Source organism: Oryx dammah, unplaced genomic scaffold (assembly GCF_014754425.2).
Source record: "Oryx dammah isolate SB20612 unplaced genomic scaffold, SCBI_Odam_1.1 HiC_scaffold_13, whole genome shotgun sequence".
NCBI classification, from domain to species: Eukaryota; Metazoa; Chordata; class Mammalia; order Artiodactyla; family Bovidae; genus Oryx; species Oryx dammah.
This window is the reverse complement of record NW_024070197.1, coordinates 9,606,256-9,633,938: the sequence shown is the minus strand read 5'-3', so window position 1 is coordinate 9,633,938 and position 27,683 is coordinate 9,606,256. Positions and strand designations below refer to the sequence as shown.

Genomic DNA, 27,683 nt, shown 5'->3' with positions numbered 1-27,683 from the left:
TCCCATTTTAGGGAAGAAGGGGAGGCTCAGAGAGGTGGAATCACTTGCCAAAGTCACACAGCAATGGCACTGTTTTCTGATTTCAAATCTCACACTTTTAACCAATCACCACATCACTTGTTAAACAGGTTCTTCCCCAAGTTATAACAAGCCACCACCTAACAGCCAAAATAATAACTATCACCCAACAAGGATTACTACTTCAAGCCCTCAAGGTACCTAAAAAGCAATTATCTCCATTTCTAGGTGAGAAACCTGAGGCTCAGAGAGAGGATAAGCCTTTGTGCCAAGGTTACAGGTAGAGAGAGATGGAGTCAAAATTCAAACCCAGGAATGTCTGACTCCAGCCTTATCATCATTCTACACAGTCCAACAGTTTTGAGGCGTAGATTCTGTCCCTTCATTCATTCGACAAAAAATGTTTGATAACCCACCCTGGGCCAAGGATATTCTAGTTCCCAACAACCTTCTTACCGCTAGGAGCTCACATTCCAGCAGGGGATGACAAAGACAGTGTACAAATACAGACTATTTCACGGTGGAGAGACGAGCCTCGAGGACGAATAAAAAAGAGAGATGAGTCTGAATTATAGACTGTGTGTCAGAGGAAGGACTCTCTGAGGAAGTAACAGCTGGATGAACGATGATGGGATAAATGGGAGAATGTAAAATGATTTCTGTGTCTGGGCTAGCAAAGAAGCCAAGTGAGTGGGACACGCGTGCATGCTAACACGCTTCAGTCGTGTCCGACTCTTTGTGACCCTTTGGACTGTAGCCCACCAGGCTCCTCTGTCCATGGGATTCTCCAGGCAAGAATACTGAAGTGGGTTGCCACGTCCTCCTCCTAGGGATCTTCCTGACCCAGGGATCAAACCCGCATCTCTTAAGTCTCTTGCATTAGCAGATGGGTTCTTTACCACTAGCGCCACCTGGGAAGCCCGGGTGGGACATCTTTTATCCTAAATGCCTCTCGTTAGGAGTTTGACAGGCTACAGTCCATAGGGTCGCAGAGTCGGACACGAATGAAGCGACTGAAGCGATCAATTTGGGATGTAATCCTCGAGACGTAAGAGACGCGGGTTTGATTCCTGGGTCGGGAATATCCCCTGGAGGAGGGCATAGCAACCCACCCCAGTAGTCTTGCCTGGAGAATCCCATAGACAAGGGAGGCTGGTAGGCAACAATCCACAGGGTTGCAAAGAGTAAAGAGACGATTTAAGTGGCTTAGCACGCACCTCTCTCTAGCTCGAAAAGCTGAGGTTATCTTTCCTCTACTCTTTCCTAAACGGAAGGAATGAAACCGTTTGGGAAAGAATCCTTCGGGGACCTATTAATACATTGTGACTGGAGCCGCAAAAAAAGGCATGGGAGTAGTGAGGTACGACAGACAGGACAGTCATCATTGTGACGGTGACTGGCAGCCTGGCACGGAACAGAGGGCAAAAAAGACACGGCTTGGTGGCTGATAAGAAGTGGGGGGGTGGACAAAGGGTCCCTCGGGCCAAGTTTCCCTTGCCTGGGCCCATTTCACCCAAGCTTGAGGCCGCAGAGAAGACGCCAGCCTTGGGCCCTTCCAGCAGCCTTAATCTCTTCCGCCTTTATCGATTCAGCCAGTACGCATGCGCCCGCTCCGCCAGTGGGGGCGCGCCCGGGCAGTTCTACGCATGCGCGGCCTCGTGGGTAACCGTAGCGACGGGAGAGCGCCTCGTCCCGGTGTGCGCCTGCGTCCGGGGGAGGAGGCCGGGAGGGGCGTGGCTTAGACCCCTCGCGCGCTCCCGGTCCCGTTCTGGCACCTTTTTTTTTCCGGTGGGAACAGCGCACGCGCGTCTCTTCAGGACCCAACTGTCGTTTGTTTGTCGTTCGTGGCCCTCATTTGTGTCCCGAGACTGGAACACTGCGACGTGGCTCCAGGTGCGCCCAGGCCGTGGCGAGGCTCCCAAGAATAGCCGTGTCAGAGCCCCTCCCGAAATCCTGGCAAGCCCCCAAATCCTAGGAGAGAGTCCCCAATATCAGGGCCTTCCAGGTCTTGTTAAAAGTCTTAAAATCCTGACCAAACTTCCTCAAAGATAGGAAAGGAACCCTCCAGGTAATCTAGTAGATGACCCCTGAAATCGTGTCAGAATCTTCTAGAAATACTGTCAAACTTCTCCCTAAGAGAGTGTCTGCTGATGCTACTGCTAAGTCGATTCAGTCGTGTCCGACTCTTTGCGACCCCATAGACAGTAGCCCACCGGGCTCCCCCATCTCTGGGATTCTCTAGGCAAGAATACTGGAGTGGGTTGCCATTTCCTTCTCCAATGCATGAAAGTGAAAAGTCAAAGTGAAGTCGCCCAGTCGTGTCCGACTCTTAGTGACCCCATGGACTGCAGCCTACCGGGCTCCTCCGTCCATGGGATTTTCCAGGCAAGAGTACTGGAGTAGGGTGCCATTGCCTTCTCCAAGAGAGTGTCTGAGCCTCTAACTGCTCCCAGGACTCAGGGGAAGCTCCCCAGAGGAGCTGGGAGCCTGGGCCTGGAAGAACCAGGAAAGATGCTGAGTTCCCCTGGGCCGTGAGGGACCTGGAGGTTGGCCAGGGTAGAGAAAAATGACCAGAAGCCAGGAGTTACAGGAACCCTTCTGTGCCACACCAGCCCAAATGGGTAGTTAGTCCTGAGGTTACTAGGGAACCATGGGAGGGCTGGAAACAGGAGAAAGACAGGGTTCAAACTCAAGCAGGAAGCCAACAGTTCCAAATACAGGCCGATGGGCGAGAATGTAAGTAGCCCAGGGCGGTGTGGGAACCCAGGGACATCACCTAGCCCAGAAACGGTTTCTAGAGGAGGGGATGTGGGAGCTAAGACAGGAAGGGCAGGCAAGAAGGATGTCCCAGGCAGAGAGGGCGAGGTGGGAAGAGCCGGCCCAGTTTGGTCAACAGCACAGGGTTCAGGGTTGCAAGTGGGTTTGAGGGTGGGGGAGGCAGGTAGGATCAGGCCAAGCCGGGCCTTCAATATCAAGCCCAAGGGCTAGGCTCTGTCCCTGGGGTGCTTGGGAGCCATGGAACAACACTGTGCGGGGGCTGGGCAGGTCAGCGCTTGTGAGGATGGACTGGAGCTGGAGACTGGAGGCAGGAGGCTGAGGAAGAGGCTGGGCCAAGGAGCCAGGAGGGGAGGTTGAGACCTGACCAAAGCTGTAGGGAAGGAGAGGAGGGGACAAGGGAGAATCATAGAGCAGGAGGGACAGGGCTGGGGAACTTGACAAACTGTGGGGAAGAGGGGTGGCAGGAGAGAATGACCCCCACCCACCAGCCCCGCTTTGATCTCTGCCACCCACTCCTTAGGCCCCCATTTTCCCAGCCCACATCTCCAATCCATAAAACAGGTCTGAGCGAAAGCTGCTCTGGTCAAGACAGGGGTGGGCAAACAGGTTCTGAGAACCCAGAATGGCCTGGGGCACAGGAGGGGCAGGGCGGGTCCCCACCCTCAGGAGGCTGGTTAAGGAGGCCATTCCCCTGTTTGTCCTTCTAGGAGCTTGGGGAGCAGCCAGTCCCTTTTTGGTCCCTTCCAGTGACGGAGGGGAGCTGTTAGCTTCTCCACCAGCTGCAGAGCAGCCAGGGTGGCCCATGGACATGCCAGAGGACCAGGCAGGTGGCCCCACTGCAAAAAGTAAGTGACTGGGCCCCTGTTTGTCCCCATGGGCGGGTGGGGAGGGAGCAGTGGGTAAACAGGGCACCAGGTTGTGACTCAGGGACTTGGAAGAGCTGGCTTGCGGTGGCTGAGCCTCCACTTTGAGGCAGGGTGGGATGCAGAAAACGATCCTTGATGAAGTGCCTGCTGTGTGCCCACCTGTCTGGACACCTTATTTGTTCTGGGGAGGCCAAGCTGCAGGAATAGAAACCTCTGTATGTGTGTGCCCCCTGCCTGCAGCACCCCCTCCAGTGACCTACAGACTCACCATCACTTCTTGCAGATCTCTGCTTTCTGTAAAGGAGCTGCCCTGTTACTCTCTCTCCCCTTTCCTTTCCTTTTCTTCAGAGGACTGACATCTCTTCATCTGTTTAGACTCTGTCTCTCTGACTAGAACATGAGCTCCACAGGGCAGGGTCAGTTTTCCCAGTCCCTGGAGCAGCATTGGCCAACATGCAAACTATATATATATATATATATATATATATATATATATATATATTCATACACAAATAATTTTAAGTTTTGTTAGTAGCCACATTGAATTAAAAAGAAAGACAAAACGGATGGCAATCTTAGTATTATTGAACCTAATACATCTAAAACAGTGTCCTTTCAGCATACAATCAGTATAGAAATGTACTGAAGTTATTCTTTTTTTTATAAGTTTTCAACATCTGACATGTACTTTACACTGACATGAGTGTGTGCATGCTTAGTCACTTCAGTCGTGTCTAACTCTTTGCAGCCCTATGGACTGTAGCCCATCAGGCTCCTCTGACCGTGGGATTCTCCAGACTAGAATACTGTAGTGGGTTGCCATGCCCTCCTCCAGGGGATCTTCCTGACCCAGGAATCGAACCCACATCTCCTGTGTCCCCTGCATTGCAGGCGGATTCTTTACCCACTGAGCCACCTGGGAAGCCACTTTATACCAATAGAGCTTCTCATCTCACTCTCACCACTGTTCAGGTCTCAAGAATCACTGTGGCCGTCGGCTGTCCTGCTGATCATGCTGCTCGGGAGCAATACCTGACATATAATAGGAACCCAGTTACTAACTTTTGAATGATCAGCTGGACACAGACCAAATGGGTGTGAAAGTGGCTTCAGGAGGAAGATGTTGGGTTGTCCTTTCTGAAACTCATCTACTAAACAGTGAGAGAGCCAAGGGAGACTCCCACTCTAGAGGAGAGACAGGGCCCCTTTCTTAGAGGCTCCTAGCATCTAGCCTCAAAGCCAGTGTCTTCTCTCTGGCCTCAGGAGGCTTGCCAGATAGGAAGGCAGGAGGCAGACACCTGGGCAGGCTGACCAAGTGACCAGCATCTGAACGTGTAAACTTCATGTGCACCAGCAGAGGGCGTGCGGCCGCCGAGGAACTTGTGGCCGCAGGCTGAGCCAGCTTTGGGAGACTCCCAGAGAAAAGGGAGGGACACACCCAGGAGAGATGGAGACTGAGGAAAGCAGGAGGTGGAAAGAGAGAGAGAGTGACAGTGGAAGAAGGAGAGAGAAGCCTTGGAGAGCGGAGAGTCCCTGAGTTACGGGAGAAGCAGCACAGAGACGAGAAGATGGGGGTGGAGGACGTGGAGACAGGCAGGTGGGACTTGAGGGCCAAAGAGATGGGGAGGAGAATGGAAAGAGTCGGAGACAAAACTGGAGAAAGGACAGGACAGACAGAGAGATAGAGACACTGAGAAGGAAAGAGAACAGGAGAGAAGCAGAGTGACATCTTCCTGAGGGGCCCCGGGAGGCTGAGGGTCGCATCTGCGCTGTAGATCCATGCAGCTCCTCAGATCCCACGACATCTGGAGCCAGGCAGTCCTGAGCGACCTCACTGGGCCACAGGGTCCTCCTGTATAATGTAGGGGGGCACCACGTCTCCCCTAACTGTAGGTCCTGCTCCCGTTCCCTAGAAGCCAAAGTTCAAACCCGAAGGGGCTAAATTTTTAACTCAGTACAGAGAACCCTTGACCTTGGGCAAGTTTCCCACTTGTCTGTGCCTAAGTATCCTGGTTTGTAATCATAGCAGCCACTGTGGTTCATATCAAATACTCAGAAGAGGCTTGGATCCTAGTAAATGCTGAATAAGTGTTCAGTTTTATTATCGAGCTTCCAGATTTTATTAATATCTTATCTCCTCTCTAGGAGGGAAGTAACCCCCACCCACCCACCCACGCATTTTCCATAGGAAGAAACTGAGGCTCAGAGAGACTTGAGTCCCTTGCCCACGTTGCACTTGAGTCTGCCAGACCTTGCAGCCTGCACTCTGCTATACCCAGCTGTTCAGGGGCAGGGCAGGGAGCTTCAGCGGTCACTTCCAGCCCTGGGAAAGATCCAGTGGGTCCAAGGGTGGAGAATGTATAGGCTCCTTCTATATCTTGGAGCATTTTTTGAGTGCTGCTTTGTGTGGGCACAGTGGATACAGCAGCAGACAGACCCCAGGATGTTCACATTGTGCGTGTGGAGGTGGGAAGCAGGAAGTGCTCTTCACTTACACAGACCTCACCCTCCCAGCCCCAGGGAGGGGGAGGATCACTCTATCCACCCATTTTACTGGTGGGAAAACTGAGGCTCCAGAAGGCAAAGAGACTTGCCCACAGTCCTGCAGCTGGAACTCTGAGGTCGGAACCACTCCCCCCCCACTCACCCTGGCTGGATTGTCCCATCCCCCTTTGTTTCAGGCCCCAGTCCGTGGGCGCTGATGATGCCAGCCAGCCTCAGGGATGTGGGGAGGAGAGACCCAGCCCTGAGGCAGGCTGAGAGACCGGAGATGCTGAGGGCAGGCGGGATCGATCCAGGCTGCCCGCGCGGTATTGGATTGTTCTGGCTCCTGGGCCCCCTTCACCCTCCGCTTCTCCCAGAATCCTCTCTTCTTCATCCTTCTCTGTCCCTCGCCCCCTCTAAGCCAGGGAAGAGAGGGAAAAAAGGCTATAAGAGGGTTTGTTCAGTATTGTGGGCGCGTGAGCCAATTGGACACAAGGGATTAGACAGCAGGGGGCACTTCCTGGCCTGAAGGATGAGGGGGGGCCCACATTCCCAAATCGGGGGATGGGGAAGGTGACTCGAAGACCCTCACCTTGTGGCCCCCACCAGCCCAAACCCCAGGCAGCTTGGAATGAATTCCCTCCCCTCTGCAGGAGCCCCTCTTTGTTCTTCATCGTCCCCCTCCCCACAGATGGGCTGGCCCTCTTGTCTCCTCAGTGTACCTCTGGGACCAGGCAGAGGACGGGAGCCTGGGGACACTGCTCAGCTTAGAGGAGCAAATACTCAACTCCACGTTCGAAGCTTGTGACCCCCAGAGAACAGGTCAGAGAGTCAAGGAATAATAAGGAACGGAGCTGGGGCGCTGAGAACTGGGGAGCCACAGACAGAGGGATGGGCTGGGGTGATGTGGTTGACTGGGAAGCTTCAGGAAGGAAATGGATAGGGGGCAGCGAGGGGAGGAAACCTGGGGGAGGAGGGTAAGCAGAGGAAGGCGGGGCTTTGGAGCCTGGGGGAGGGGGGAGGGGCAGCCACTGTGGGCCTAGTGGGGCTCAGCTGGTCCTCTTTGGTCCAGCTCTGAGGTGCAGATGACTGGGCCCCGTTTCCAGGTGAAAACGTTGACTCGGGGGAAGAAGAAGGAGTTGCCCAAAGGCCACGGTGCAGGGGTGCCACCAGCCCAGCCCATGGTCCCCACCCCTCCCCTTCTCCTAGCCCAGCCTCCCTCACAGCCTCTCTGTCCCCAGGCACTGTGGCTGTGACCCATCTGCTAGCCTACCTGGAGGCCGTGACTGGACAGGGTCCCCAGGATGCTCGCCTCCAAACACTGGCCTGCAGCCTGGACCCCAATGGGGAGGGCCCTCAGGCCACCGTGGACTTGGACACCTTCCTGGTGGTCATGAGGGACTGGATCACTGCCTGTCAGCTGGATGGGTGGGTCCCCGCACCTCCATCTTCTGCCCCAGCCTCCCTCAGAAAAGCTTTCCTAAGACCTAAGCTCGTACCTGCCTACTGCAGCCAGCACGCTTTGGGCACAGGGACCTGCTGTGGTTGGAAGGAGGCTGAGAAGAGAGGAGGGGAGAGATGAGGTTGCGGTGAGGGGAGGGTCTGAGGGCAGAAATAAAAGGGGCTGGAGAGAGGAGAAGAGGGATGTTGAGGGGCTGACAGAGGCCCCTCCCCACCCCTCCAAGCACAGGCTTTGCCCCTCCTGCTTTTCCATCTGGCCCCAGGCGCTTGCCATCTGGCCTCACCTTCCTCCCCACGGTGCTTGCTCTCACCTGACCTGGCCCCCTCCTCCCATCACCCGCAACCCCCTGTCGGAGGCTGGTCAGGATTGGGGGGGAGGGTGGCTGCAGGGGCCCTAAGCCTCATCCCTTTGATACAGGGGATTAGAGCTGGAAGAGGAGACGGCCTTCGAGGGAGCCCTGACCTCCCAGCAACTGCCATCTGGTGAGATCGCTATATATAGAATGAAGCAGGCAGGCCCAGGGTCAGACAGTGGGGGGGACTTCCCATGGGGACAGAGCAGGAGATAGGGCCGGACCCCAGAGACATTTGTTCTAACCTAGCTTTCTAGGCACCTCCATGACTGCCTCCCCACATGCCCTGAGCTTTGGGGTTTGCTTTTTTCCCCCTCAACGGTTGTTTTCAACTCCTCCTCCTGATGCCAGCCGTATCACGGAGGTCTCTCCCACCTCTTACCATCATCACCCTTCTCTGCACTCTACTTCCTGCGTCCTCTGTCCCTTTGGTCTTGCCCCACCTCCTGCCTGGCCTGGGCTCAGGCTGTTTTCTCAGCCTAAACTTTGCATGTCTTCCCTCCTCCTTCACTTGGGGTAGGGAAGCCCTGGTGGGGAAGCCTGGGATGGCGCAAGTGAAGGTCTCTTTCTCTCCAGCACCCTCAGCACAGATCTGCATCCCTTCCCTGTAGCCATCTGATCATGACTCGTTACCTGCCCTCTTGTTTTGTCAGTTGGTTTGCTCACCATTCTACCCCAAAGCCTTCAACACAGAAGGCGCTCCATAAAAAAGTGCTGGTGTTACTGGTGTTACGTTTCTCCAGGCTTATAAAAACAAAAACCGAAAAATAGAGCTTTCTTAACATTCTTTTGAACCTCCTCCAGCCTGGCTTGGGGGCAGTCAGGGGAGGGTTGTGAGAAGGGGAGGAGATGTTAGCTCTAGGGGAGGAAAGACCCCTTTGGGGCCGAATGGGGAAAGGACAGGAGGGAGAGTCTGGAGGCCAGGGTGGAGTCTTCGGTGAGGGTCCAGGTGGAGAGGGTGAGAGGCCTGAGGCAGGAGGAGGGAGGGCGCCAGGACGGCCCAGGGGCTGGGTGAGTAAGTCGGGAACTGAGAGGAGAGACAAGGTTCAGGGCAGCTGGAATGCTGCCCAGGGTCAGGGTCAGGCATGATGAATGTAGGGTAGTTGGGCCCCACGGGGAAATCTAGTCTGAGCTCAAGGTGCCCATGAACAAGAGGCTTTCTGGATGGTGGATGCAGCCCTAGGAGCAGGTGGGATCACCCAGAGTGAACACAAGGGTGGGAGCCAAAGGAGGACCAAGGCTGGAGTCCAGGGGTTGCTAACATCTCGGGTCCCCTGGGAGCCCACCACCCTCTGTCTCCCTCCAGGACGCCCAGAAGTTGAGGATCCGGCCAATCTGGAGAGCTTCGGAGGCGAAGACCCCAGACCTGAGTTGTACCTATCCTCAGCCTCTCCCTGCCCTCCCCCCGCCCATGCCCTCCAGCGGCCTAGGGCCCAGGGCCTGGCCTAGGGCCTAGGGTCCTCCAGGGAGTGGATGAGGGAAGCAGGCTGGGCTAATAGTGCAGGGAGAACAGGGCTGTCTCCTGTTTGTCTAGAGGAGCCACGTCTCCCCGCCACCGGCACCTGCCCAACCTGGGGAATGGAGGCCAGGGCTGCGGACAGTGACCCTGCCCCTTCCCTGCCCCCAGGCCCGCCACGGCCGACCTACTGAGCAGCCTGGAGGACTTGGAGCTCAGCAACCGCCGGCTGGCTGGGGAGAATGCCAAACTGCAACGCAGTGTGGAGACAGCCGAAGAGGGGTCCGCACGCCTCGGGGAGGAGATCTCAGCCCTGCGCAAGCAGCTCCGCAGGTAGGCCGGGCCCCACGTCCACCCTCCTGCACCCTCCACGTCCCACCTGCCCACAGGCCCAGGTTCCCTTGCGCTTTCTTGGTATTTGAGGTAGAAACTGGGTCTCTGTCGCCCACTCTGTGTCTTTCCTCCTTTTCTCCCTGGGTCTCTGTGCCCCTCTCTGTAGGTCTCTGTCACCCTCTCTCCAGGGCTCTGAGATTTCTCTGTTGCTCTGAGGGGATCTACCTCTGTGACCTCTGTCTTCCTCTCTCTCCTGTGGCCTACCTCCCCGCCCCCGCCAGTACCCAGCAGGCTCTGCAGTTTGCCAGGGGCGTGGATGAGGAGTTGGAGGACCTGAAGACTCTGGCCAAGAGCCTGGAGGAACAGAACCGCAGCCTTCTGGCCCAGGCTCGGCACATGGTGGGTTTCGGGCAAAGGGTACAAAGTTGTTCTCTTCTTCCCACTTTCTTGGAGTCTGAGCAACAGAGCTTGACTACAGAATGGAAAAGGGCAAAGGTCACTCAGGGCTCCCTCAGATCTTCCTGCTCACCCCAGACTTTGAGGAGGATGCTTGCCATCCCTCATGACAAAGGGGACAGCAGGAGCCAGCAGGGCTCCTCAGACCCGTGCCCCCAGCCCTGCTCCTCCATGACCCAACCCGTGTCCTGTTCCCAGGGGTGGGAGAAGGGCATCGTGGGGGCAGAGGGGCCCAAAAAGTAGCCTTTCTTCTCTCTCTGGGCTCGGTCAGGAAAAGGAGCAGCAGCGTCTGGTGGCCGAGATGGAGACTCTGCAGGAAGAGGTGAGCTGAGGCCCTCCCACCCATTCCCCAGTCCTCAGGATCTTCCTGCCCACTGCCTCCACAAACACCCTTCAGTCTGGTGAAGGAGACCCCAGAATCCCAGTAATGTGTGAACGGCCCTGAAGGTCACATGGCTGCATGTGAGGGCTACTACAGCCTAGAAGAGTGTGGGGCACAGGGCTGACTCCTGGTTTTGGTGAGGCTGCCGACATAAGCCTGGGCCAGTCTGCCTCTCTGTCTGCCTCAGTGTCCTCATCTGTGATAAAGGGCAAAATATCGGAATCTCCATGGTTGGATTGTGTGAAATTTAAACAAGGGGATTATTACAGCTCGAGGCACAAGGCAGGACACATGGGAAGAGCTCACTAGAAGCTAGCTGTTATTGTTCATGTATTAGTATTTTTTTATGATGGTAAGAAAACAGGCCTTACAGTCAGCCCTGATTCAAAGTCCATCCCTGCACAACAGACAACCTGTAGGCGGGTGACCTCCCCTTCCTGAGCCATAGGTTTATTCTGTAAGAACAGGGGAGAAGGGTATCTATTCATTAGGATTGTTGTGGGAATTAAATGGCCTCTGTTATCCCAGAACCTCACACATAACATAAATACGCCCAGTCCAGCCTCAGGTCAGATTCAAGCCTCATTCTGTCCGAGACAGAAAACATTATCTTAGTTAATTCTGGGTCCACTCAGTCCTTTTAGGGGGAAATAAACCCCACACACAAGGCGGCATCTAAGCTGCTGGAAACCCACGCAGCGCCTCAGTGCTCCTCACTCAATGTCTGTTCTCTCTGCTGGTCACAAGACTGATGCTCTTTGTCCCATCTGGTCCTCAGCCTTAGTCACCACTGCGTGCTGGCATCCACTGGGAGGCTGACATCGCCTTCTGGTCTCTGGATGTACCGTCCTCACTGCATGTGATGGTGGTGGCCCTCCTTTGGACCCCACGACCCAGGAATACCCTGGGGGTTCTCCACACCCTTGTAGGGGCACAGAGGAGGTCTAACTGCCTTCCTGTGACTTTGCGGCTACAGGGGCCTCACTGGGCCATCTATGCTTTTAACTCCTCACACTACCACCTCTATTTCCTACTCACATATGTTTCTGGTTCACAGACTGAGCTAGGAAATACCTCTCTCAGATTCCAGATGTCCCAGAGGTTCTGTGGTTCAACTATATCCATCCTCCTCTCCAGGCCTGTAACCCGTCACTTGGGGCTGGCTTGAAGGCATTTTCACTTTGTTTTTCTCTTCTTTGACTCGCCTGAACTCCCCAGCCCTGAGAATCTCTGCCCAGTCCAAGCAGTGACACTCATTCCATCTGGTATCTGTTCATTAGTTACCCAAAATCTCTTTGGCCTATGTCTGTAGTATGGCTTTTACATTCAAACCAAAAAGTATTCCACTATTGTTCCTTGGCTCTTTCATGAAAATTCTCTCTGTTAGGGCAGTGAGAATCTTGCTGAGGGACGGCTGCCATGGTGTGAAGCATGGGCTGCAGGCAGGATGTGACTGTTCTTTCCAGAACATTTCTTTTTAAGAATAAGGAGAGGGACTTCCCTGGCAGTCCAGTGGTTAAGACTATGCACTTCTAATTCAGGGGACACAGTTTCAATCCCTGGTCGGGGAACTAAGATCCCACAAAAAACTTGAAAATTAAAAAAAAGAAAAAAAGAAAGAAACTTTCCCTGAAGCCCCATGACAGGACCTCCCTCATATCTCATTGGCCAAGAAGACATTAAATGATTATAGCCAAACTATTCCCTGGCGTGTAACACAGCCACTGATAGGTCTGGACTACTTTCAGCTCCAGGGAAGAAAACGCCAAAGAAATGGCAGCTTCAATATGAAGAACATTAACTAACAAGAGGTTTTGAAGGTTCTGGACTTGTTTGTCTGCCTGTGGCCGTAGGATCCCAGATGGCTGCAACAGCTCCAGACGTCATGGTCTCACTCTGGACAAATGCTCCTCTCGTGGCTCTCTGTATTCATCAGAAGGAAAATTTTTTCCCAGAGCATCCCCATTCCACCCCTGCAGCAACAAACTTCTGTTACATCTCACTGGATCACTTGACAAGAGAGGCTGGGATAATATCTGACATACCTGGGTCTCTGCAGTGGGAGGCAAGCAAGTAAGAGGCGGTGAGAATGGCCTCTGGGTTAGCTGACCAACCGGGTGTCTGGAATCTGCTAAGATTTCCATCTTGATTCACCTCTAAGCCTGGGGCTGGGACCTCCTCTCCCCCACCCCCGTGGAGAGTGGACTCCCCAGGAAAGCAGGGCAAATGGCAGTCAGCGATGGTCTCTCCTTCCAGCCCAGAAGGCCTGCTGCCAGATCAAGTGCTCTGAGCAGCACCTGGGACATCCTAGGCGCTCGATAAATCAGCTATTCTTGGTTCCCTCCCCCTACCTTTCCCCTCTGAGCAGCTGCCTAAGGAGCATCTATAGATCAAGTTCTCAAGTTACAGCAGAATAATGCTGGAGTAAGGGACATTCAGACACTCAGCTTTCCTACAGACCCCACAGAGGGTGCGGGGCTCAGGTTACTGCAGAAGAAGCCAGAGCAGCTGAGTAACCAGGTTCCCTGCCGAGCGGCCCAGGATCCAGCCTGCAAATCCCAGCCAGGTGGACAGATGTTGACACAGCATTCCTGGCTCCGTCCTTCCTCCGCCCTTCACCTGTCAGCCCAGGCCCGCTGAGACACAGGGAGGAAGGGCAGCTGATGGAAGACTTGGAGCTGAGCTGGGTTGGAGTGAGGGAGGAGCTGGCCTTGATTTCCCCAGGGGCACCAGAAGGAGAGGTGTGGCCAAGGAAAGTTGACTGCCTCTGTGCTTCGAAATGCTTTCCTTATATAGAAACTCAGTGCAGGGTTTCCCCTGTGGTCCAGTGGTCAAGAGTCCACCTTGAAATGCAGAAGACACTGGTTCGATTCCTGGTCTGGGGAGATTCCACATGTCTCTGGGCAACTAAGCCCCTGCACCACGATGAGCCCACACTAGAGAGCCTGCAAGCTGCAACTACCGAGCCCACTTACTGCAACCACTGAAACCCCCACACCTAGAGCCTGTACTCCACAGCAAGAGAAGCCACTGCAATGAGAAACCCACACAGCACAGCTGGAGAAAGCCGGCATGCACCAGTGAAGACCCACTACAGCCAGAAAAATCAGTATTAAAACAACAACAACTCAGTGCAGCTTGCTAGGGTTTTGGTGCCTGGAAGCTCTAGGCCAGAACTTGGTCCATTTTATTCTCAGGTCCCATTTTTGGCTGGTGTGAGCTGCCCTCTGTTGGTCCCCTTGTTTTCCCAGATAACTGTCCTCTCCCTTGAGGACTCAGCCTCAGCACAACCTCCTTGAAAAGCTCCCAGAGGGTTTTTGCAAGGAGGTTGTGGGCTCCCACAAGGTCCAGGTCCTAGGCCTCATCAGAGTCTCACTCAGGCATTATTATCATACGCTTCTGTGTCAGTCTCCACCTCCAATGATGAGCAACTTGAGATGAGGGGTGAAGGTGGTTCCCCATTCTCACCCAAGCTTCAGAGGAGAGTGAGAGCTAAAGGTGCAGGATTTGGAATCAGACTTGAGTTTGACCTTATTCTCCACGTGAACTTGGGTCAAGTTTCTTAGCCCCTACACTGCTTAATTTCTTCTGTAAAATAGGGGATAGTGACAGTGTAAACATGACTAGTTGGGACAGCCAGACTTGACATTCTTCCTGAAAGGCACAGGTGACACAGATGTGCCATTGTTGTTGGCATTGTTATTGTGCCATTGTTGTTCGGCGATGTTGAACGTCGTCGTTCAATTGCTAAGCCATGTCTGACTCTTTGTGACTGCATTACTGCATCACGCCAGGCTCCTCTGTCCTCCACTATTTCCCAGACTTCGTTCAGATTCACATGCATTGAGTCGGTGATGCTATCTAACCATCTCATCCCCCGCCCCCGCTTCTCATTTTGCCTTCAATCTTTCCAAGCATCGGGGTTTTTTTCCAGTGAGTGGGCTCTTTGTATCAAGTGGCCAAAGTATTGGAGGTTCAGCTTCAGCACCATTCCTTCCAATTAACATTCAGGGTTGATTTCCTTCAGAATTGACTGTTCAGTCTCCTTGCAGTCCAAGGGATTCTTGAGATCTCCAGCACTACAACTCAAAAGCATCGATTCTTCAACACTCAGCCTTCTTTCTGGTCCAGCTCTCACATCTATATGTGACTACTAGAAAAACCATAGCTTTGACTGACACAGATAGCAGAGCAGCACCCATGAAATCTTCCTGCCAAAATATTGAACAAAAATCTGAACAAGGCCCTGCATCTTTCCATCAGTTTATAGAAAATAATGAGGCAGGAGGAACATGAAGAAGGCCCTGCACAGGAAACAAGAACACAGTAAAGCAATTCTACAGGAAAAATAACCTGGTTTCTTCCACAAATGAAAGGCCTGGAAAAGTGCCCGGATTGGGAAGGTGGGGGAATCACTGCCGGGTGAAATGAGACATTTCAACCAAAAGCCATGGTGGAGCTTGTTTGGATCCTCACTCAAACTAAATGTGAAGAAAACATTTGTGAGACAACCAAAACCAAAAAAGAGCACTGGGTGTGCGATGATACGAAGGAGTTATTCTTAACTTTGTTGAGAGTGATCCTTGCATTGTGGTCCTTTCTAAAGGAAAAGTCTTCAGGTAGCAAATACAAATGCTGGAGCAGTTACAGGTGAAATAATAAGCCTGGGGTTTGCTTTAAAATAATCTGGTTAAGCAAAGCAAACTCTTTGTGCGTAGAGAAGAAACAAACAGGAAAAATGTATGTAATTACTGAAATTGAGTGACAAATAATGGGGGTTCATAATTTTTTTTTTGGCTGAGTCGAGCGGCTTGTGGGATCTTAGTTCCCTAACCAGGGGTTGAACCCCAGGCCTTTGCAGTGAAAGTGCAGTCTTAACCACTGGGCCACTGGGGAATTTCTGGGTTCACCACACCATTAGCTTTACTTTTGTGGGTTAAAAATTCGTAATACAAAGTTTTAGCAATATCTTTTTAATAAAACACCAAATTTTGGTATATGCCAGGCATTGTTCTAAATGTGTTTGTGTTCATTAACATATATTAAACATGTATTTCCATGAATTCCCATCTATATACCTGGGCAAAGTTGCTCAGTCTTTCTGTGAGTCAGTTATTTTTATCTTTATTTAATCTATTTTGGCCACACCTCGTAGCTTGCAGGATCTCAGTTCCTGTACCAGGGACTGAACCCAAACCACCGTAGTGGAAGCACCAAATCCTAACCACTAGACTACCAGGGAACTCTCATCTTTATCTTTAAAAGAGGGCACAGAAGTAAGTTAACACTGGCAAGGTGCCACGTAAATGTTAGCAGTAATTATTAGTTCATTTAATCCTCACATGTATCCCATCATAGCTCCATTTTTACAGCTGTTTTTATTTTTTCATCTGCAAATCAGAGCTGAGATCCTATAGGATTGTTGGAGGGATTAAATGGGCTGAAACATTAGGAAGTGCTGAGCACGGGGAATAGGGGGATGGATAGAGGAAGAGATAGTTAGGGAGTTTGGGATGGACATGTACACACTGCTATATTTAAAATGGATAACCAACAAGGATCTACTATATAGCACATGGGACCCTGCTCGATGTTATGTGGCAGCCTGGATGGGAGTGGAGTTTGGGAGAGAATGGATGCATGTATATGGCTGTTCACCTTCGCTGTTCACCTGAAACTGTCTCAACGTTGTTAATTGGCTATACAATTAAATACAATACAAAATAAAAAGTGAAAAAAAAAGTCTTAGAAAGGCTGCCATTGAAGGATAATTAAAGCCACATCTAAAAGGCTCAGAAAAAAGAAAAAGAGTGCCAAGCATGAGGCCTGATGCACATCAGGTGCTCAGCACATGTCTTCTCTGAATATTAACATGGCCATTTGCTGAAGTGATCGTGACCAGGGTCCCTTCTTCCAGAATGGGAAGCTCCTGGCCGAGCGGGATGGAGTGAAGAGGAGGAGTGAGGAGCTGGCCTCGGAGAAGGACATCTTGAAGGTGGCACCCCTCCCTAGTGCCTTGACGACTTCCTACCTCCCCGAGGCCCGTTTTTAGCCTCACCAGTTTCAGCCCCTTTGGTCTGGTGAGATCAGGGAAGCCCTGAGGTCCCCAGGGCCAGTGGGCAACTCACTGAAGTCCCCCTCGGTGTAGCTGACGTCCAGAGATGTGAAGGGAGGTTGAGGAGAGGAGCTCTAGAGAGGGGGATAGGCCGGGGAGGGCAGGCCAGACAGATGGACAGGCTCCTTTCTTGGCAGCGGCAGCTCTACGAGTGTGAACACCTCATTTGCCAGCGAGACGCCATCCTCTCCGAGGTGAGTGGGCTGGAGGGAAATGTGCCTTCGATGTGTCTCCTGCCCCAAGTCTACAAAGGAAAGTCCTCCTTGGCTCCAGGGCCTCCCAGGTGGCACTAGTGGTACAGGAGACATAAGAGACGCGGCTTCAGTCCCCGGGTCGGGAAGATCCTATAGAGGAGCACATGGCAACCCACTCCAGTATTCTTGCCTGGAGAATCCCATGGACAGAGGAGCCTGGCGGGCCACGGTCCACATGACTGAAGTGACTTAGCCATGCACGCATACTAGACTCTAATCCTTGGAGACTCAGCCCAGAGAGGTCAGAGGGTTTCCAGGGAAGCTGGTGCTCTCTTCAGGTCTTGCTCTGCCCCCAAGCCCATCGCACCCGTCCAACCCCCCTTTCCCCCCGGACCTGACCTCAGAGTCTTTGGTGGGTTGAGCCCAGCCTCAATCAGCTTTGGGCTTTCCTAGCGCACTCGCCACGCGGAGAGCCTGACCAAGACCTTGGAGGAGTACAGAGCCACAACCCAGGTAACCCCGTGGCCCGGCCACAGGCCCCGCTTCTGTTTTGCCATCTCTGGGGTGTCCTGCCTCCTTCTATGTCTGATGATCTTTTTCCGAGTCTCCACCTCTTGTTTCTACCATCACTGCTGCTTGACTGTGTGCGTCTCTCCCTCTCCCCCTCTCTCTGCATTTTCACTTTCCCTCTGTCCTTCCTCTCTCTGTATCTCTATCTCCCATCCACTTTCATTCTCTATGGGTGATTTCTCACAGCATCTGCCCTGCTCCTATTTCTGTATCTCTGCCTGGCTAGTTTCAGTCTCTGCCGCTCTCTGGATCAGTTCTTCTGTCTCCTGGGGTGACTCCTTTCTCTGTCCCTTGTCTTCAGAGTCTCTTGCACCCCATCTGTGTGTGATAGGGGTGTTCAGTTCAGTCGCTCAGTCGCTTCCGACTCTCTGCGACCCCACGAATCGCAGCACACCAGGCCTCCCTGTCCCCTATGTGTGTCTCTCACTTTCCCATATGTTTCCATCTCTGCTTTCCTTTTCTTACTTTTCCTGACCGATAGGTTACATTCTGGGTTCCTGTTGCTCTTTACCTCTCGTTGGCTTCCTAAGTTTCTGCTACTGTTTCTTCCCCTTCTCTCCTTGTCTGTATGTGTATGGAGGATCCCAAAGAAGTCAAAGGAGTGGACCTGGCCTTGGAAGAGGAGCCCAGTCATGGGGCTGGGGAAAAGGCAGAGCCAGGGGTCCCTCACTCCTTCCTTTGCAGGAACTGAGGCTGGAAATCTCCCACCTGGAGGAGCAGCTGAGTCAGACCCAGGAGGGGCTGGATGAGTGAGTAGAACAACGGGGGAGGAGGAAGCAGAAGGGGAGCCCAAGGACAGGGAGCCCCCACCGTGGCGTCCAGCCCCAAGGTGGGCAGGGCAGTAGCCTCAGCATAGGCTGGCTGACAGGTGGTTGGGCATGGAGGCAGCCTTCTCCCTCCTGACTGTGGCCAGGTTATCTGAAGGGGCCCAGGTGAGGAGAGCGGACTGCACCAACCTGCTGCCACCGTCGCTGGGTGTGGAGATCCAGGCTGTTCAGCAGGTGGGCCTGACACCCCCAGAACACCCTAAGCCACCACCAGCGGCAACTCTGACCCCGCCCTGACTCTCACCCTACCCCAGGACCTCCTCGGTCCTTAACCTCATCCCTATCCCAGTCCTTGGTCCAGGCACCAAACCCTTCCCCAGCTGGGGTGCTGCCCCGCTGACCCCCAGCCACCCTCATATCATTCACCCTGCCCCCAACCTCATGCCTCAGCCCATCTCCATGCCACCCCTGACCTCGGCCTTCACTGGCCTCTCCCTGGCCTCAGAAACAAGAGACAGCCGTCGATTTCTCCAGCCCACTGTGTGGAGTGTGGCCATGGGAGGAGGTGGTCAGTGAGATGGATGGGGAGGATGAGCTTCCTCCTGAAACCCCCGCTGAGGGGCAGGTGAGCACGGGAGGGCCCTGAGACTGCTGGGTCCAGGGGCTGGAGCGGGGCCCGGGACGCATTCACTGTACCCCATCCCATAGGCAGGTGTCGACTGAGGGCCTGCTGGGTGCTGGCCTCAGAGCCCCTGGCCAGACAGGACACCACCCCTGCCCTCCAGGGACTGGCCTGCTGGTGTGGAAGTGAGCCAACCAAACATGCAGATTTCATGGGGGTGGCGGTGATTTCAAAAACACTGTCCGGAATCACCTTATTTAAAATGTTACAAGGTGGGAAGGGAGGAAGTGAATTGTTCTTCCTGATACCATGTAGGTACTTTAAGCATTTACCTTTTGAATACAAGTCACCTTTAAGAAAAAACTTAACAAGCCCACTATGTAATCCTGAATCCAACAATAGCCATCATCTGTAGCTACCTGAACAATATTTCAAACCTCATTTGAACCAATGAAGACAGCTCGTATTCAGTGTTCACAGTTGAAAAGTGAGATTTGTAATCTGTTAGTGATGGGAGGATTTTTTTTTTTTTAAGAAAATATTGCTAAAAGTTCTGTAAACAATGCTTTATTGTCTTGAAAATCATGCTACTTCCTAGCTGCTCACCACCCTTGAAAGAGACAGTTTCTCTGTTCGCTTTTTCTCTGAATTGAGAGAATCTTCTGTTGGATTCCTCGCTGCCCTCTCCCACTGTCTCTGCAGGCTGTAGGCGCCCTCATCCCTCACCCTGTTATTCTTGGGAAACTGAGGCTCAGAGAGAGATCACACAGCTTGTGGGGAGCACAGCTGCGTCCCTCAGGAGAAGCATGCATTTTAAAAATTATATTTAATTTTGGCTGTGCTGGGCTTCATTGCCACGAGGGCTTTTCTCTAGCAGAGGCAAGTGGGGGCCTACTCCCTAGTTGCTGTGCGTGGGCTTCCATTGCAGTGGTCTCTCTTGTTGTGGAGCATGGGCTCTAGGGCAAGAAGGCTCTGGAGCACAGGCTCAGTAGTTGCGGCACACGGGTTTAGTTGCTCCTCCATATGTGGGGTCTTCCCGGATCTGGGATCAAACCCGTGTTTCCTGCAATGACAGGCAGAGTCTTTCCTGCTGAGCCACCAAGGAAGCCCCACAAGTGTACATTACAACTTCCGCTGAGAGCTCTCAGATGCCTCCTGGAGGGGAAGACTGAGCCAGGCCTCTGCGTACTGCCTGCACTGGGTCCTGGGGACCCCTTGGGGCTCAGGACCTGATAGATCATGAAAATGGGCCATCCCAGTGCAGGATGATCTGTGTGCTAGGGGGTTGGGGGATGGGCCCTGGGGAAGCCCAGAGAAGGGAGTACCTGTGTGGAATAGGAGCTATCCCAGGGAAACTGACGCTTGAGTTTATATTGAAGAAATAAGAGAGAGAAGTTAAGTGGTGTGAGAAAGGAGAGGTCTTCCAGGCAGTGGGAACAGTATGCGGAGAGGACATGGGAGCGTGAAACCACATAACACGTTTGGAAGGTAGAGGGCAGTTGGGAGTGACTAGCCAGAGATGAGGTGAGGCCAGATCATGAAAGGAATTCCCTGCCAGTGAGGCTGAGAGGCTGTGCGTGGGGAGGGGCAGGTCAGCTCTGGATGTACTGCACAGAAAGATCCCTCTGGGGCCACATGGGAGGTTGGAAGGCCAGGGAGGGGGCTGGGGCAGTGGTCCAGAGTTAGAGGATGAAGCTGGAGCCAGGCCAGGGCCTTGGGATGGAGAAAACGGGACAGGCAGTGAGAATTAGGCAGGGGAGACAGAGCTGCCAACTCACCAACGGGGCTAAGAGCTCTGGGTTCTGGAAAAGGGCTAGACAGAAAGACGCTGAACCTACCTTGTGACCCCCTAAGGTGAGCATCCGGAGGGACGGGAGGTGCTGCCCTGGGGGTAGTGGGTGCACAAGGGTGGAGCTCAGTGATGCATTTAGAAAGGTGTCTAGTTGGTGGTTGAGTCCACAGGCAAGGCTGGATGTCTTCAGAGAAAATGGAGGGGGACCTGGGTGCCCACGACTGGGAACCTGGGAGGAGAAGGGGGTTGGAAGGGAAATGCTGAGCCTCTTTGGGGCCCAGATGAGTATGAGAGGCTTGTTGGGAGTGTGAGAAGTTTACAGGGGGGCCTGAATTCCTGGTCCCAAAGGAAAACTACTGGTCCACTTTCGGGCTCCTGCCCCTGGAGGGAAGGTAGAGCCACCCTTGAGAGGAGCCCAGGAGAAGGGCCGGTTTTAGAAGTTGGTGGGGAAGCCCAGGATACCTAGGCTTTTCTTTCCCACAGAGAAACTCGCAGGAAGAGTCAGCGCAGCCTCAGGAAGGAAGGGAGGAGCCATCCACGAGGTAAGGAGATTGGTCCTCCCTGAGCGATCCCTCTGCCCCGGGGTGACTCTGAGATGGCTGGAGTACAGGCCTGGAAGAGCCCCAGGGGAGGCTTACGCAAAGGCGTGACCTCTGGGCCCCTCGCTCACGCTCACGCAGAGGCGATCCTTGGCCTGCGGACCAGAATAAATCAGACCAGCCTTACTCCCAGACCCTGGTAGTTCAGGAGGACATCTAGACCCTGACCCCTCCTGGGGGGAAGACTTGAAGGAGGCCCTGCTTGGGGTCCTCTGGGAGTGGTATTCGTATAGGAGACCCCTAGGCAAGAAGACAGTCGTCAGGCGGATGGGACAGCTCACTCAGTCACTGTCACTGAACACACTTCTCCAAGGCTCCCAAGGAGCCCTGGGGCAAATGAGACCCAGATTGTGCCCCAGCAGAGCACTCAGACAGCTGGGAGACCCTGGGGTCTCTGTGATCACACAGCCTGGGTTCAGATCCTCGCTTAGTTACTCTGCGATGGGATGGGGCAATCCCGCGCCCTGTGACTGTTAATCGACTATTATGAGCCTTATGTGCAGCTTCCAAAGATAGGGAAAGCACCGGATGTCTGGGCCCACCCTCCTCCACGGGGCCTCTGCCTCCCTGCAGGGCCTCTCTCTCCCTCCTCCCCTCTTTCAGGCTCCTGGCTGTGACAACTAATGAGGCTGCCTGCTATGGCCTCTAATTGGAGTTGTCTGAGAAAGCTGAGATTGGGCGGGATGGGGGCCCCCCCCCGGCGCTGTAACCTCCCCCTGCGTCACCAGGGAATGGAAAGAAGAGCGCTGAGCAGCAGCGGGGACCAGGGCTGGTGTAGAGGCTGGGCTTCCCAGTCTCCCTAGGGCAGAGGAGAGCAGTATGGTCCACAAAGTGGGAAGCCGGGAGTGAGGGAAGTGGTGAGTCCTGTGGGGCTCAGATACTGAGAGGGGCTGGGCCCCCCACCCCCACCCCACCGTAGAAATCCCAGGGGATCAGACAGCTGGTTATCTGACTGGACCAGAGGCTGGGGGCCTATGAGCCTGGGTGCCTTACTGATTGGAGTTGAGGAAACAGCTGTATCCTGAGGGTGTTGGGTCTGAAACTGGTGGCTAAGGCTGGATCACTGGGTCCCTGGTCCCCAGTGAAGGTGGTGATGGGTGGTGCAGACATCTCAGCCTCCAAGGAACGTTGGGGCTGGGCAGCTTATGTCTTGAGTCCCCAGAGAGGCGCCTGTTTCAGGGGCTCGGGCAGCTGTGACCACGGGGGGCACAGAGGCTGGGGCTTGCACACCTAAGAGAAATGACTTGGGATGGGGGTGGGGTCCACAGAGTTGAGTTCTGGAGTCAGGGAAGCCTGAGCTGGAGTCCCAGTTCTCAAAGAAGACCCAATGAGACCCAGACTCCCTGAGCATGGCCCAACCCACCAGGCAGGAAGCTGGGACAGGGGACCTGGGGGACCTGCTGGGAAAGGAGCAGCTAAGAAAACCAATAAGGTGGAGGGGCCCCTGACCCTTTAGGGGTCACACACAGACTCTCTGGGGAATTTGGTGAAAAAATACAGATGCTAACCTACACGAAACAGTCTGCTCACGGGGCTCCAGGGCACCCTCCAGGTCCATGTACGTGAAGACCCCCTGCTTTAAAGGTTCTGCCACACAGCTGGTGAATGGGAGCCAGGCAGGGGAGACAGATTCTTGAAGTGACTTTCTTGTCGCCCCAGGTTGCCCAGAAGAGAGGAAGAGGACGGAGCAGAGATCCAGGTCGTGGTAGGCAGTCCCCGGCACCATTCACTCCAGGCCCTCAGATGAGGCTTCTGTAGTCAAAGCTCCTCCCCAGCCCCTGCCCACACCCCCAGACAGAAAAATCGTTTGGCCGAGAGTTAACAATGCCCTCGCTGTAGCTAATGAGAGCAGACGGTGCTGTAGAGGGAGGCTTCAGGCAAGTGGGCAGCTAGAATGTTCCCAGGGGACCCCCCCTACACACACTGCACATGGGGCCACAGCCTCTACGCCACAGACGTGGCTACACCCCCGGACTGCGGAAATGCGCACGTATGTATGCCCACACTCCGGAAGAGCCAGACCTTCCCCAGCCAGCCCAGAACTCCTGGGGCACCGCATCTGTCATAGCTGCCCTGCCGGCACCACACACAGCAGCTCCTTTGCTCCTCAAAGTGGCAGGTGACAATCCTGGTTCTCAGGCAGAGGAAGGCGGGGAAGGAAACGTGGTGAGGTCAGAAGCCAGAAGGTGTGCCAGCTTCCGTTCTGGGCACCTGGGGCTCTTCAGGGTCCACGCTGACCAAGATGCTCTCCCTGGCCCACCTCTTTCCCACCACACCACACTCCCGTCCGTGGAGACTGGGGCCCACCTCAGCTTCCTCATGGCTAGTGTGACGACGATCTTACCCAGCTCCCAGGGTGGGGATGAAGGTTAAGGATTGCATCATAAAGTGCCTGGCACAGAACAGACACACAGTAGGTGACAGTGCTGAAGACAGTGGCTGAGACTGGGGTGTTGCTTTAACTCCTTGTTTATTATTGTATTGTTATTGCCATAGTCATCACCCACAGACCACAGGCATGCCTGAAAAAGCCTGAGATCTACAGAGGGGATACCCTTTCAGAAAGACACAGGGAAAAAGAAACACATGGCGGGTGACGTGGTAAAGTAAGGAGTATTGGGGGCTTTAATCTTAAAATACCTGCTGGGCCTGGTGCAGGGCAGGAAGATGGACCCAAGGAGTGTCCATGCTGCACTAGGCCCAGGCCAGGGTTCCTGGAGGAGACAGAGTCTTTGACCTCAGGGGGCTTGGGTGCTTCCAGAATCAGACAGAAAGTGGAAATAATATTGAGTAGCTCACATAGTCACTGGGTGCTGTCCACCAGGCGCTGTTCTAAGCCCACCTCCTGACAGTTTAGGTTTTGCCCACATTCTCTCATTCATTCTCCACTTCACCTCTTTGAGGTGGGCGTTGTCATCACTGCTGTCTGGCAGATGGAGAAAGTGGGGCCTGACAGGTGGGGTGACGTGCAAGCGCCACGCGGCAGGAAACTGGCAGAGCTGGGAGCCCAGCGCAGCAGTGTGTGTTGGGGAGGCTCTCACACGGAACCACTGTGTCCCGCCCCCTTCTGTGTGCGCACTTCTGTCCAGTGGGCTGACTGGAGCTCCTCTCCTGGCCCAGCAAACCTGAGACCGTTTGTCGCCTTTGTCCTTCCAGGTGGACCTCCCCATCCATCCAGAAGACTCACACCCTGGAGACATCCTCAGAAACCCTCCTGAGAGGTAGCGGAACGCAGGGGCCTGGGACGGGACTTGGGGCCCGAGGGGAAGACCAACACCATTGCCCTGCCTTCCTTTCTCCTTAGCAGCCCCTCAGAACCAGAGCTGCAGCAAGCCCTGGTGCCCGTGGTGAGGGAGCTGGTCCCAGTCAGGAGGCCGGTCTGGGGCCAGCTCTGCCTGTGCCCCCTGCGCCTCCAGCGGCTCAGGTGCACGCCACAGCATCTCCAGAAGGAGGGTGGTGGTCAGACGTCTGGACACCACGGGCTCCCCAGGGCGCCACCGAGCACTGTGCCGCCTCCCCGCAGGGTCAGCCAGCACCTCCTGATCCCGGCGCCGCTCCTGGGCCTGCTGCTGCTGCTGCTCTCCGTCCTGCTGCTGGGCCAGTCCCCGCCCCCCACGTGGCCCCAGCTCCAGCTCTGCTACCTCCAGCCTCCTCCAGTGTGAGCCATGCCCCACCCCTGCAGAGCAGTGTCTAGTTGCGGTGACTTCCTGGGGCTCTTTCTACTGTGATTCCCGTGGTCGTGCCACTGTGACTTGGGATTATCCCACTGTCAGGCCCCCACATACAGTGCTCCAGGAGCCACACCTCTGTACTGGGTTCTTATGTGCAGTCTCTTGGTTCTTTAATGATAGCAAAATACTAGGGGTTATAGTTTCCTCACAAACCAAGTCTGAAGAAGGGCAGCTGTCAGCCCACAGCTCAGTCTCCACAGCATTGGGACAGAGTGCTGTAATTCTCTCTACCTCTCTTGGCCCTTCCCTTGTGCTCAGGAGATGACACTGTAGCTTCATAAGTGATGTCTGCAGGGAGAAGGGGACACACATCCCTTCCTTTTTATAAAGGAAAGCTATAGCCTTCCCAGAGCCAGCAGCAGACTCTGCCTTGTTGGCCAGAACTGTTTGGCATGACCACTCCTCGCTGTAAGGGCAGCTGGGAGACTCCTGGCAGAAAGAGGGAGAACGAGATGTGGGCTACCACGCGCACACACACGCAGATGTCACCAACAGCCAGCAGGAAAGGATGTGCCATTTATTCATTCAGCTCATTCTTAGTGACCATCTATTTGCCATGGCTAGATCTTACAAGACAGGAAAACAGACCCTCCAATGCCAGGCTGAAGAGCGTTGATTTTTCTCCTGAGGATGAGGAGTTTGGGGATGTTTTGTTACTTGTTTTTGGTTATTTACTTTGTAATTAAGCTGTAACTGACATACAGTTATAAATGGACAAATCCCAAATATCAGCTGGATAAATTATTGTACATGTAAACACCCGTGAAAGCAAAACCCAGGTCAGGATAGAAAGCAGTTTCAGCACCGCAGAGACTTCTTCAGGAGAGCTTTGAGCAAGGGAGGGACCGTGGTAGAGGTGGCTTCAGGCTCTATGAGAGCTCAGAAAAAGCACCTAACCCCACCTGGAAAGTTAGAGATTTCTTTCCAAATATGGGACAAATTTTGCATTTAATCTTTAAAGATGGATAAGGTTGGTTATAGTGAGCAGAGGCAGCGAAGGGTATCCCAGGCAGAGGAAAAAATGAATTGTGTAATGACCAGGTGGATGGAAAACTTGTCTGTGTGCAGAAAGCCATAGAGACAGCACTATGTTGCTTGAATTAAAAAAAAGCCAGAGATGGATTTGATGCTTTAGAGTTATGAGAAGTAAAATAGGTAGACAAGAGTCCATTAAGCATTTTGAACACCAGCTTGAGCTGTACTGCCAAGTGTCCGAGAAAGGGCTCTGATCAGAGAAGAGGCAGAATCAACTCTAGGTGGGAAAGGGACTGCCTGAGCCTGTACAGGGGATGGATAATGGAGTGAAGCTGGAGGCAGGAAGCAGGGAAAAGATAGGAGGGCATGAGGCCTGAGCTGGGGTGGGTAAGTGGATGGAAAGAAGTGCAGGGCAGAGAGTGGTAGAGCAGGAAGGACAGCGCCAGGCCTGACAGACAGTGAAGAGGGAAAGCAAGGGCTGGCATGTGACCCAGTGACTGGTGGGCAGTGGAGCCATTCCCAACATGGGGACCCCATGCGAAGGAGTGGGTTTCGGGGGACACTGAGCTCATGTGGGGTGGAGTGTTCCAAGAAGGCTGGAGCCCTGAACCTTGAGCTCTTAGTCTGGAAATTGAGTCTGGGTATTACTAGCTATGATGGTGATTGAAGCGTGGAGATTGCTGAAATTTCCTGAGGAGAGGGGAGTAGTGTGAGAAGGAAAGAGGTTCCAGGCACCATTCTCTGAAAAGCCTCAAATGCTAGGAAAGAGATCTGGGGAGGAGAAAGTACAGAAAGAGCATAGGCCAGGATCCAACAAGACACAATTACCAAGCCCTTCAGCAAACAGAAGATAAGCCTCCTCATGACATTTTAATTCTATTTCTCCATGAAAGTAGAAGAATGATCAGACTTCTGAAGTTGCACATATTTGGGTTCCAGTTATTATTCTGTCCTTTCCTAGCGCTGACGACCTGGGGAAATTACCTCAGTCTGCCAGAGTCTGTAAAATTTGGCCAACTCCTTGGTTTTGTGACATGTGCATGCTCAGTCATGTCTGACTCTGCGACCCCATAGACTGTAGCGTGCCAGGCTCATCTATCCATGAAATTTTCCAGGTGAGAATGCTGGAGTGGGTTGTCCCAGGGATCGACCCCGCATCTCCCAGGTCTCCTGCATTTACTGTATCGGTAGGGGGATTCTTTACCACTGAGCCACCAGGAATACGGTTATTCATTGCTTAGTATTTCTGAGTAACAGGGAAATAGGCCCCACCCCACAGCCTAACGGCCAATTAGGGCGCGATCCGCCTCTCGGAATGCAAATTACCCGAGAACTTGCCAATCACAAAGTGCCAGCCCCGCCCCCTTCCCCACGATGACGTGCCCAGCTCCTCTCTTATGAAGACCAATCAGAGCGCGGTCCGCGCGAATTGCCCCGAGAGGACAACTCAGAACCCTCAACGTCCGGTTAGGGGAGTGGGTTGCCATGGTCACCACTGAGGGGCAAGACTGAAGGGCCAGCGGAGCCTCCAGAGACAGACAAAAAAAGCGAGGAGCAGATTCTGATTTGCTGCTTCCTTGCTTCCTTCACGGGTGGGCCAGATGTTTCCCCGCCTCCGTCCCATGCCTCCTGGAGCCTGTCTCCTGTCTCCTTTCTCCTCTCTCCTCCCGTCCCGACTGGCACCCGGATCTGGGAGTCGCGCAGTTAGAACAACACCCTGCAGAAACTGCT

The 27,683-nt window shown here is 53.8% G+C and overlaps 1 protein-coding gene across 2 annotated transcripts; it reads left to right on the top strand.

Moving 5' to 3' along the window:
- The first annotated feature begins 1,734 nt into the window (after positions 1–1,734).
- Positions 1,735–26,087, top strand: KASH5 (KASH domain containing 5). 2 transcript variants are annotated; one of them, XM_040252298.1, is made up of 20 exons: positions 1,778–1,911; positions 3,504–3,641; positions 6,864–6,968; positions 7,388–7,574; positions 8,026–8,090; positions 9,267–9,333; positions 9,588–9,749; positions 10,031–10,148; positions 10,477–10,527; positions 16,505–16,582; positions 16,840–16,896; positions 17,350–17,409; positions 18,151–18,215; positions 18,380–18,467; positions 18,739–18,858; positions 21,131–21,189; positions 22,906–22,951; positions 24,403–24,467; positions 24,551–24,670; positions 24,770–26,087. In XM_040252298.1, the coding sequence occupies exons 2-20, from the start codon at positions 3,599–3,601 to the stop codon at positions 24,906–24,908; spliced, it is 1,695 nt and encodes a 564-aa protein (XP_040108232.1). In that variant the 5' UTR covers positions 1,778–1,911; positions 3,504–3,598; the 3' UTR covers positions 24,909–26,087. The 2 variants fall into 2 exon arrangements, with proteins under 2 accessions (XP_040108231.1, XP_040108232.1); XM_040252297.1 differs by lacking the exon at positions 24,551–24,670 and having other exon boundaries at positions 1,735–1,911.
- Positions 26,088–27,683: the final 1,596 nt, after the last annotated feature.